The 12,060-nt window shown below is 49.3% G+C and overlaps 1 protein-coding gene across 1 annotated transcript; it reads left to right on the forward strand.

Moving 5' to 3' along the window:
• Positions 1 to 227: 227 nt before the first annotated feature.
• Positions 228 to 6,585, forward strand: NKX6-1 (NK6 homeobox 1). Its single transcript, XM_014854152.3, has 3 exons — positions 228 to 1,044; positions 2,677 to 2,849; positions 5,111 to 6,585. The coding sequence occupies exons 1-3, from the start codon at positions 375 to 377 to the stop codon at positions 5,366 to 5,368; spliced, it is 1,101 nt and encodes a 366-aa protein (XP_014709638.3). The 5' UTR covers positions 228 to 374; the 3' UTR covers positions 5,369 to 6,585.
• Positions 6,586 to 12,060: the final 5,475 nt, after the last annotated feature.

Raw genomic sequence — 12,060 nt, forward strand, 5'->3', positions numbered from 1 at the left:
GGGTTTTGTTTTGCTTATTTCCCGAGGGGAGAAGATGAGAAGAAGAGCACTTTGAGCGGCGAGGAAAAGTGAGGAGAACAGAAGAGACCGAGATTGAATCCAGGACTCGAGGAGCGAAAGCACAGCCGAAACCACCCGGACGCTCGCTGGTCTCGGCGGCCACCGCCTCTCGAGTGGCGTGTTTGGACATTTCTGCTGCGCAGCTCCGAGACAACTCTCGGCGGCGGCGTTCTCGGCCCGGTTGGCAGGTCGCCTCCGGGTGCGCGGAGCGACTCCTTGCTCGCGCCCTCGGCGCTTCTCGCTCCCCTGCGCCCCGCCGGGGGCACCGGCCGGCGCCCTCGCTGCGTGGCTGCGGGCTCCGGCCTGGCCGTGGGATGTTAGCGGTGGGGGCCATGGAGGGCACCCGGCAGAGCGCGTTCCTGCTCAGCAGCCCGCCCCTGGCCGCCCTGCACAGCATGGCCGAAATGAAGACCCCACTGTACCCTGCCGCGTATCCCCCGCTGCCTGCCGGCCCCCCTTCCTCCTCGTCCTCCTCGTCCTCCTCATCGTCGCCCTCCCCGCCTTTGGGCGCCCACAACCCAGGCAGCCTGAAGCCCCCGGCCGCGGGGGGGCTCTCATCCCTGGGCAGCCCCCCGCAGCAGCTTTCGGCCGCCACCCCGCACGGTATCAACGACATCCTGAGCCGGCCCTCCATGCCCGTGGCCTCAGGGGCCGCCCTGCCCTCTGCCTCGCCCTCCGGTTCCTCCTCCTCCTCTTCCTCGTCCACCTCCGCTTCCTCGGCTTCGGCTGCTGCCGCCGCCGCCGCGGCTGCCGCTGCCGCCGCCTCCTCCCCCGCGGGGCTGCTGGCCGGCCTGCCCCGCTTCAGCAGCCTGAGCCCGCCGCCGCCGCCGCCCGGGCTCTACTTCAGCCCCAGCGCCGCTGCCGTGGCCGCCGTGGGTCGGTACCCCAAGCCGCTAGCCGAGCTGCCCGGCCGGACGCCCATCTTCTGGCCAGGAGTGATGCAGAGCCCGCCCTGGAGGGACGCGCGCCTGGCCTGCACCCCTCGTGAGTACGATCGCCCGCGCCGGGCTGTGCGTGTTCTGCCCGCTGCGGGTCAGTCCACCCTCTTGCTCCCCAGTGGTTAGTTTGGCAGTGCTGGAATCGCACGACTTAGTCTGGGCCAGGGCGTCCAGCTAGGGATTCTTGCTTTCCTGAGCTCGCGTGGTTGCGTCCAAGCGCTCCCCTCTCCCCAAGTCTTGGGCACGCCTCGCAGAGCGGGTGTGCATGCGCCCGCGTGGAACACACCGCGCTGCGGGGCGTGTGTCTCACCCGAGGCCCCGGCTGCTCCCGGAGCGGCCCGGCCGGCACCGCAAGGCCGGCCTGAGTTAAAGAGGAGGGGAGGGCAGGAGAGCCACTGCGCCCCCGCCCGCACCCCTGCTTTCCCGTCCCCTGTCTGCCGGCCAGGGCCCCATTCTACCTTCGCCAGCCTACCCGGCCTCCTCTCTGAGGACCGGTGGGGACCGGCAGCGACGAGCTCTCCACAGCCTTGAGCCGAAGCGCGTGTATTTGCAAGTACGCCTCAGCCCAGGGTGTCCCCACCTCACCTCTTCGCCCTCGCTCCCCCGAGTGCAGTCGGCCCGGGTGCGCGCCTTGAAGGCCCGCGGCCCGCTGAGGAGGGCGAGCGCCGAGTCGCTTCGGGCCGTTCCCCACCATTGGGCCCTCGCTTTCCGCCTCGGGCCAGGGCGTACTGAGGGGGATCGTGGCCCACGACATCCTAACACGAGAAAGAACCGGACGGACAACGAGGTGACGGGACAAGGACCGGGGATAAAGCAGTATCCCGCAGAGACCTTGCTTGAAACCGAGTTGCCCTGGGATCACTCTCCTCTTTTGGGTAGCTGGCCACCGCGCCGCGGAGGCTCCCAGCCTCGCAGGTGGCGTTCGGAGCCTAGCACTGGGTCCTTTTCTTGCTCTATTCTTTGCTTTTGACCGAGTCCCCAAAGTTTCATCTGAGTCTCCGGACCTCTTTCGTGTGGTTGAGCGACAGTTCCCGAGGGAAGTGGCGGGAGCCCAGCGGAGGCTCCCTTGGGAAGCTTCGGGACGGCAGGCGGCCCGGGTGGGTGAGGGTGTCGGGGAGACGCTATTGTATTCGCGTTGATGGCCCTGTAGGGACCGCCAACAAAGGCGGCGCCCCCTCCCCCTCGGCCGCAGCGGCGTTAGACTTGGGGGCTATTTAGCTCTCTTGTGTGCGAAAAACAAGGCGTCCTTTGTTGCGCGGACGCAGGTTAGGAGAGCGTTCCGGGAAACAAACTAGGCAGCCTCGTGCAAAGCCTCGGGGCCGAGCGAGCCCGCCCGCACGGCCACGGCGCTGGGGGCCTCGCCCCGCGCTCCTCCCGGGACTGGGCCGGGCGGCTCGGCGCCGGCGAACTTCTCAGTGCGCGCCCTCGCCGCTGGCGGTGCGCGCCGGGCACGGGTTCCGACTGCTGCTCCAACCCACCCGGCTGCTTCAAAACAGGTGGGCGTCAAAGGCCAGGGGACGCGCGCCGCGCAACTGGAAGCGCCGCGACATTTCTGGGGCCTGCCGCGGAATAAGCTTTCCTTTCCCACCTAGACATTGTCTTTCGAATCCTTTCCTTTTCCGTGGATCCACTTGTCACCGATTGTTTTTCCCCTTCCCTTGTTTATCTGTTCTCGCAGATCAAGGATCCATTTTGTTGGACAAAGACGGGAAGAGGAAACACACGAGACCCACTTTCTCAGGCCAGCAGATCTTCGCCCTGGAGAAGACTTTCGAACAAACGAAATACCTGGCGGGGCCCGAGAGGGCTCGCTTGGCCTATTCGTTGGGGATGACGGAGAGTCAGGTCAAGGTGAGTGGACCTTGCAAAGCTCGTGGGATAGGCCCCTTCCCCCGCTCCCCTCCCCCTTCCCATCCCCCCGAGATGCGCGCACTCTCGCACCAAACTATCAACAGCCGCCCGGGGGGTGCGGGTCTGAGGAGCCTGGGGAGAAGATGAGATCAGCAAAGCGGGTGGGGTGGGGGTTACAAAGGCTCTGGGGTCTCCCGGGCCTGCAAACTGTTGATGAACAAAAGGAATCAAGCCCCCGCCTTTGAAATTAGGTTAATCTAGATAGTAGAATGTGCTGGGGGAACTCGCCATTATTAGAGAATAAAAGCCTTACCAAAATATCAGCCCTGAGGATAGATCAGGCCAGTTAGATAGCTTCCATTTATTCTATTTGTAAAGATATTCAAGCTTTTGTTTATCAATTCAGGCCCCACTAGTTATATAAGTTCCTAATGTGTATCAGCATTATAGTGCTACTATATTCACTTGCAGGGTAAAAAAAAAAAAAAAAATCCAAGGATCTAAACACTTAACATGGACGAATCTATCTGCTTTTAGCTTAGCAGAAAGCAGTCACTTTGGAATAGTAATTTTCCAAATGAATTGACAAGATTATTACTGTATTATGAAATTGAATTCTGTTTAAGTTTATCCACAGATGTAAGATATTTTACTGTTTGTGACAATTTATAATTAAAATGTCACTTGGCTTATAATTGACTTGTACAGTGTATTTCCAGGGAATCAAATTTGAGAAATCTTTCCCTGGAAAATAAAGGGATTGAGCCAGCTAGGCAAATTAAATCCACAGTTTCCTGTATTTCCAGTATTCCCTTTTGTTCCTCTTCTTCAGTTTATTGTATTTGGGGTTTTTTTGGGGGGGGGGGTAAGTGTATTTTCATTAGTTATATTGTTGCTCTTTAAATTAAGTAGGAATAACATTAGCCATGTCTGCTGGTTAGAGTGTATTTCTCCCTGGACAAGCATCATAAAATGCATTTCAGGAGTGATTTTGTATGTGACCATTAGAATACCATCACAGTTAAAATTATTTTTGCAGTGGTTGGTACAGAGCCTACCACAGTAATCTAGAGGTCTTCATTTGTCACCATAAATATGTCTGCATGGCTAGAAGTGAATTATTATAGCTGTATAAAGAAAATAAAAATCACTTTCTTAATTCCGATTCTCTAGGTAAAATACATAACGGATGAGAAAATGGATGAGAAGCATAAAGACAAGATAATTCAATATATTTGGGAAATTGCTTGCTTATTCCTGATGCTTTAGGTTGCAATATGTGTATCAAACACAGTGTCAAACATCGTGAATAGGCCTAAAGTATTTGTATATAAAAAGATTGTCTTGGGGAGAAACAATATTAAAATAATATTTGAAAGACCTGGCATGTTAATAGTGGGAAATAATGTAATGGTAATAATGGGGGAAAATGTAATTGGCAAAATTACGCTTTTGAAAAATAACTGATGAAAATTTTAGCCTTGACTTTGATTTTATGAAAATCATTAAACCCGAGAGACAGAGATTGAGAGAGAGAAAGAGAAACCACTGTGATTATTTTGACTGAGCTATTAAATATTTTCATGCGTTTATGTTTATGTTGGTTAGCATTAGTGATTTGAGGTTTCTGTTCAGCAGATTTTTTTAACTTTACATCATACACTGCAAGTGTAAATAGGGCGGGGAGTGTTTTCCTAGCATGTTTGTGTGTATTCAGACCGGGAGAAGTGAAACAGGCAAATATCCAAAAGCGAAAAGGAGAGCAGAGGTAATTGGGGGAAATGCTGTGCCTTCTCCCACAAATCACACAAAACAGCAAGTACGCTTCAGGTTGTTTGAAATATCTTAATATGAGAAAGAAAATAACGAATACAGTCACAGTCATTATGGGGCAACTTTACGAAGGGGAAAAGTTTTCTACTTCAAACTGGAAAGTAGGAAAGCGGACTCATTTTTAGGGAGACTCATTTTAAGTTTCCAAGTTTTTTCTCTTCTGAGAAATCGCTCTCTGACAACCTCAATACTCTTGTGTTACCATCGCTATGGCAACGGCAGTTTGTTGGTGCCTGTTACTCGGAGGAACCTGGGGCGACGGAGACTGACTTTGACGGCCCAGACAAGGAGGTCTCTGAGGGAGGGTGGCCAGCCGTCAGGGGCCCGCAGCAGGGACAGCTGCCGCGGGAGAGGTGGCATTTGCGGATCTGCTCGCGTTAAACCCCCTCCGCCCTTGTCTCCCTCTCCTCCCCTTTCCCGGCCCTCAGGTCTGGTTCCAGAACCGCCGGACCAAGTGGAGGAAGAAGCACGCGGCCGAGATGGCCACCGCCAAGAAGAAGCAGGACTCGGAGACCGAGCGGCTCAAGGGGGCCTCGGAGAACGAGGAGGAGGACGACGACTACAACAAGCCCCTGGACCCCAACTCGGACGACGAGAAGATCACGCAGCTGCTGAAGAAGCACAAGTCGGGCGGCGGCGGCGGCGGGCTCCTGCTGCACGCGGCCGAGAGCGAGGGCGCGGCCTGAGCGCCACCGCCGCGACAGCGAGGGCACCGAGGCCGCGGCGCCCCTCGCCGGGCCCGCCCGCCCGGGCGCGGCTGTTTTCTGAGATGTACATATCTATTTTTTTAACCTAGAAGCGGACGGGTCGGGGGTGGGAGAGACTCGGGGGTGGACAAGACGGCAGGAAGGACCACGAAGTGCACCGCGTCCATCACGGGGCTGACACTCGCCGCTGACCTCCCTCCCCGCCCGCCGGGTCCCCAGGCCCGTCGCCCGGCCCCACCTCCGCCCCGCGGCCGGGCGGGCGAGCGGGCGGGGCGCGGGGAGATGTTCGCGAAGGGTCGATGCCCACAGCGCAGGAGACCTCGGAGCCCCTTGGGCGGGCGCCCGCCGCGGATGGGAAGAGGGACGGTCCCCCCCACAAACTGCTGTGCCGACTAAAGTAACCTGTTGAAGGCTCTTTGTAAATAAATCGTGAGTCACACTGACTAGAAGTTACTTTATTGTGAATATTTAAAATGTAAAATGTTTTTTGGATTTGGTATAAAAAGATGGACCTCCTTCTTTCTTCTGCCCTTCCCCTTTTAAGAGCTATTCAAACCACACGTTCTCTTCCTTTTTTGAACTTAATTTGAGACGCTTAGAAAAGAATCTTCTCGATCCCCTCTCCTCTCGCTCCCCTCCCCTGGTCGGATTTGTTCGATCTCTCTTTTCCCTTCGTCCCTTCTTGCTGTTCCCCTGGCCACCCGCTGGCCCCGCGCCCGGCTCCCGCCTCCAGGACTTGAAGTAGAAGACAGGGGAACCAGGGAAGGCCTCAGACCTGCCTCTCGGTTCTTCTCTGAAATTGCACAGTCGTTTGTTGCTATTTATTAGTGATTTGAAGAAAGTATTGGGGAGGGAGGGGCTACAATAGCTTGTATTTAATTTAACTCCTTTCTGATAAAAATTCGTGTTAAGGTAGATGGTGGGAATTGTTACAACTTCTCTGGGTCAGAAACAAAAATCCATTTAGTTGCTGTAATTGAATTTGAAGTGTTTTGTATCATAAGAATACTATAGACTATGTAAATTGTTTTCTTTTTTAAGCTAATAACGGTGATATATTAGCATCTTTAACCTTTATTAATTTATATAAGGAATTCGGTTTGTAAAGAGAAGAAAACCCCCTTTGCAAGACCAGTTAAATGTAATGCACTTTCTGTTTCAAAGGATAAATCAAATTAAAAAACAGTTTGAAGATGTCTCTTGCCTTGAACGAAAGGGTGCAGATTGTCTGATCTCATCAGAGATCTTAAATAAAAGTCAAGACCACAAAATTTTTATATTGGTTTCTTGGGTAAAATAGCTCTTACTTTATTAACTTATTTATTTGGGGTGAGGGGGGGAGAGTGGAGTCACATCTCTCGTTCTCCTGGATTGGGAAGATAAAAGAAATACAGCCCCACTCATAGGGCATCTTGGAGAGACTTGTCTAGCAAGCTGTTTCTGATGTCTGTGTTGTCTAATTTTTTCCTGATCGCTTTTTCCTGTGTGAGGAAGTCCCTGGGGGGTTTCGGGAAGCCCCCATTTCCATACATCCAAGATAGCTCCTCGGTGGAGCCCTAGCTGGGTAGCTGAGAGGAGGCTGCGGGTCTGACCGGGCTGCAGCACTGCTGTGTGATGTGGACGTTTCCCCCTATAGCCTGTAAAAATGCAGAAGTTAGTGGAAAGATGGCAACCTTGATTTTGCTAAACATTACAATAAAGAAGGGTGAATTTAAAGAAAGTTCTAATGAACGTGCAAGTCTTTATGGTTAAGGAAGCAATGTCCCAGCTTCTGCAGCTGAATTTGCAAAACAAAAAAAACCAAAAAAAAAAAACAAAAAAAGGGCATCTCAGGGAGAAGGCTGTACCACCGTCTTGGGATCTTTTTGTTTTCAGACACTCAGTTCTAGGCTCAGTGAAATATAGTTACTCCTCAGTGTTTCAGGTTAATGAGCTTGTGTTCAAAGAGAGAAAAATCAATAGAATTCAGTAGATTCTTCAGGCTAGTGTTAGGTAAAGAAAGTGTGGGTCTGTTTTGTTCCTTTTTGAAAATAAAAAAGTGTGAAAACTGGGAATGAAATTGCCTGAGGGAAATTATTGTAGAATATATTCCTGGTGGCATGGTTTAATGGAAAGAAAGGACGCAAATCTGCCCTATTTCTTTTCTTTAGTTTGTAAAGTCCCCAATAAGTTTTAAACTTCCGAATTTCTGCATTCTTAGCAAGACTAAGGTGTGTGTCCTATGAGAGGCAGCTATTTCAAAAGAGGCTTTGCTGTGCTAGGGTGATGCAATTTAAATCCTGGCTGTAGACACTAAGAACTTCCTTCTTTCCTTCCTTCTTCCCTCTCTCTCTCTCTCTCTCTTCCCCTGTCTCTGACTCTCCCTGTCCCTCTCTTCCTCTTTTTCTCTCTTTTTATGAAAGAACCTGGGTGGGGGGGTGTAAGTCTATTATCCTAAAACTTCACCTTATTATTTGTTAATTTGCAACAAATGAAAGCCTCTTATCTACTTTATTATTTTTACCTTCACCCCCTCATCTTCTGCCTTGAAAAGCCAAGCAATTTTTTATTTATTCTTTCTTCCTAATAAAACAAAACTATCCCCAAGATAGTTAGAAACGCTATCCCAGGGATGTAATAAGAAGAACTATGATTAATAGCAGTAATATAGTAGTATCGGTCATAGGAAACTTGGAACTAGAATGGAAGCTTCTTCTCAAGAAGTGCATAAGGTTATAGGATTTATTCCAAGTTGGAAATACGGAAAGACACCTGTTCCAGTTCCTTTAGGAAGCATTCCCTCCGAGCTCTTCACTTTCACCTTCAGAGCCTCTGAGAGGTGTGAAAGCTGATGGCCTGGCCTCCGCCCTGCAGGCAGATATGCAGAGGGCAGAGGGGTCTGCATGCTTGCTGGCCTGAGCACTGAGCGGTGTGGGCAGCAGCCAGAGTCGGGCTCTGGGGCCACGCTGCACTGGCGCTCTTTCCTTTTTTCCAGTTGACTGCAGCAGTGACTTGAGATTTCCAGTTAATTTACTTCCACCTAGGATTCCAGCTGGCCACCAGTTACAACTGGCCCCATAAAACTGAGGGTGAGGGAGACGCGGGCAAGGGCTGCCTTAGTCAGGCATCCCGCTATCCTGGTTGGTTTGGTTAGTTCTGTGTATGTGTGGCGAGAATGTTTCTCCTAAGAGTCAGCATGGTGGGGAAGCTGAGGAAACACTCTACAGCTCAAGCAAAGGAGAGTACGAATCAATTCTCATTTTGGCTCAAAATTTTTATGGCATTAACTAGCCCCAAGCATCTGATTACCAGTCATTACAGCTAAAGGGGTCATGATTCAAAAACAAAAGGTAACAGCAAGTAACCTGCTGGACCACTGCTTTTATTTGTTTTTTTTTTTAGTTTTATTGAGATATAATTGACATGTAACATATAAGTTTAAGTTATATAACATAATGCTTTGATATATATATATATATATTATGATATCACCACAATGTCTAGTTAACATCCATCACCACACATAGTCACAATATTTTTTCCTTGTGATGAGAACTTCTAAGATCTACTCTATTAGCAGCTTTCAAATATACAATACAGTATTGTTAATTAGTCTCCATGCTGTACATTACATCCCCAGATGTGTTCTACCTTTTGACCAGCTTCACCCATTTCCCCCACCCCCCACTTGACCTCTACTTTTAAAAATGCTTACAGGTAACAAAATGTCCATGTGGAAAACAAAATGAAAAAAAGGAGGATTTGTGTGTGTGTGTGTGTGTGTGGTAAAAGGAAGAGTAAAACTGCTCTTTCATTTTTGTTTTATAGTGCGTGTGTGTATGTTTCCTTTCCTAAAAAGGAAAAGTCAGTGAGGTTGGTGGGGATGTAGGGTGGAAGGCAAGGGCCCTGTATGCGTCTCTCGATGTCCCAGCAGCGTTCACAATTTGAGGCTCCCACTCAGTTATTCTCCCAGTCCCAAAGGTCCAAGCTCAGGTTCCTAACTGGTGATTAACCTTCTCTCTGGTTCACACTGAGAGGATTCTGTCGTTTAAAGCTCTACGCCTTCTTCCGCAGAAGCTGTGGTTTACTGAGTGGCTTTCCAAGCATGTGAACACTTTATCCACTTTTCCTTTCTCTACTGGGAAACAGTGGGGAGAGGGGGAAACAAAAATGACTCATTATTCTCAGGAAAGATGTGCATTTCCTCATCGCTCAGTGTGCAGGCAGTTTGAACTGCAGGCCAGCTCTTCTTGGAAACACTGTACTAGGCAACAGAATCTGAGGGTGTCCTTGAAGCCTTTTGGAGCCTAATGGCATGTGCATGAGTATGTTATTAGACCAGGATCAACTTGGATAGATCCAACTGTCTTGTCCTTTAAGCTGGTCATTAGCCAACACACACACACACACACACACTCTCTGGAGAGGTGAAATTCCAGTTGGGAACTCCTAGCACTGAATAGCTTAAAGAGACAGTGACTCCTTTGTTAATCATTGACAATAGGATCCTGTAATAACAACAGAGGTAAGCGGTAGATTTCATCTATAAACTCCGTTTTAGGCTAATTTGAACAGCTTTCTCTGCACTAAATTTTCCCCCTCGTACCATACCCCCTCCTCAGTATGACTTTTTTAAAAAAGCCAGTTCCTCAGTACACTTCCTTTTTTGACAGGAAAATGTGCATTGTGTTCTGCAGCATTTAGACTGCAAGCTTCACAGAGAAAGACATTCTCCCTCATGTAGCCCTTTTTAAGTTCTGCAGAAAACACACACTACAAAGCCCTCATCTATTCGTGTAAAGCTTGACTGAGGAGTAGAGTAGAGTTGACGGTGTGAGGGGATGACAGAAGGGATGGGGTATTTTCCTGAGGTTTAGCCTTCAGCATTCCATCCATTGGCGTGGGGCTGTTCCACAAACCAGCAAGTTTATCTGACAGCCTCAGGTTGCTCTCCAGTCTTCCTCTTTGATCCAACAGATCATTCACCCCAAAGATGACATGTCTGGATATGCATCATTTTTTTTTCCTGGCCTGAACCAGACATTTTCAGTGAATACTCCACTTGAAGGCTTTAAAAAGTAGAGCATAATGTCTCTGTGGTGTTTAATATCTACTGGGGCCTGGCCAGAACTCTGAAGTAGAGGCTTCATCCCGAGCTTCTATTTTAGTATACTTTCAATAATAAGGGCCAGTTTGGATGAAGATACATTCAAAGATGGAGCCCTTCCTCAATCTAGGAGGAGGAGGAGTTTTTACTACACACATTAGGTGTAGGTGTATATTGTTTTTATAGAGGAGCCTTACCACCTCTCTAATGTTATTGCCTATGTCTGTCGTGGCAAAGGAAAAGGAAATGTTGAAGTATAACTATCCTATATATTTGGTTATTGCACGAGAGACAGATATATCAAATTGAGGAAGAAAACCAGCACACCTCTATAATATGGTTTTATTTTTGGAGGTGCATAAACTGTGAAAAAACTAGCAATCATCAGTAAGTTGTTCGGGACAAATCTGCTTGTGTAGATCACAGAAAGGCAAGGCTGCTGAAAATCCATTAATTCAGTTATTACAGATGGTCTAACCACCTTCAAACAAAGGCATCCGACGAGTTTTCCTGCCTCCAAACTGAGCCCCGTACATGGGTCTACAGTCAGCAGTCATTCCTCTGTTCATCATGGGCAGCTTTGCTCCTTGTGCTTGAGGCTGTGGCTCAGCCCTTGAAAAGAATTTTGTAAACCGTATTTTTCCTCTGGATTTTTCTTTTTTCCCTCTCTGTTTCATTTACTTGGTCTGTAAGGATTTGCCTAATTTTCTCCCAAATCCAAATGGTCTCATGTGAATGAGAGGGTCTGAGAAACCTCTTATCTTTGCCACAATCAGGAGATCACACAGTGGCGGTCGTAGGACTGTGGAACCAGATTATCTGGTCTGAATCACAGCTCCACCACTGACGGGTTGTGTGATCTTGGTTGCATGACTCGACCTCTCTCTCCGCCTCCGTTTTCTCATCTGTAAAATGGAGACGATAATTGTATCTAATTCATGGTATTGTTGGGAGAACTGAATAGATATGAAGTTCCTAGGACAGTGCCTGGCACATAGTAGGCTATGGAAGTCTCAGCTATCACCATCATCATCATCATCCTGAAAGGTCCAGCCTCAGGTTGGTCCCAGCTCAGGATCTGCTGTCTTGTGTAGGATAACTATTCAACTGAGGAAAGCTTATGAAAAGTGAAAAGGGGAAGAGAAGTAGGAGCAAGGGATATTTTCGTTTATGTGAAACTTAAAGCCTAACTACCTGTGGTGGTTTCAAATATTTCCAAAAATTCTTTAACGTTCCTTCCTTTAAAAGATGGAGCCTGGGGCTGGCGCAGTGGCATAGTGGTTAAGTTCTTGTGCTCCGCTTTGGTGTCCCGGGGTTAGCGGGTTCGGATCACACCACTCGTCAAGACATGCTGTGGTGGCATCCCACATACAAAAATTAGAGGAAGACTGGCACAGATGTTAGCTCAGGGACAACCTTCCGCAAGCAAAAAGAGGAAGATTGGCAACAGATGTTAGCTCAGGGCCAATCTTCCTCAACAACAACAACAAAAAAGGAGCCTAGTCCCCCTCTTCTTGTGGATGCATTTAGTGACTTAATGAATAGAGTGCAGCAGCAGAAGTGATGGTGTGTGATCAGGTCATAA

This window comes from Equus asinus, chromosome 3, assembly GCF_041296235.1.
Source record: "Equus asinus isolate D_3611 breed Donkey chromosome 3, EquAss-T2T_v2, whole genome shotgun sequence".
Taxonomy (NCBI): Eukaryota; Metazoa; Chordata; class Mammalia; order Perissodactyla; family Equidae; genus Equus; species Equus asinus.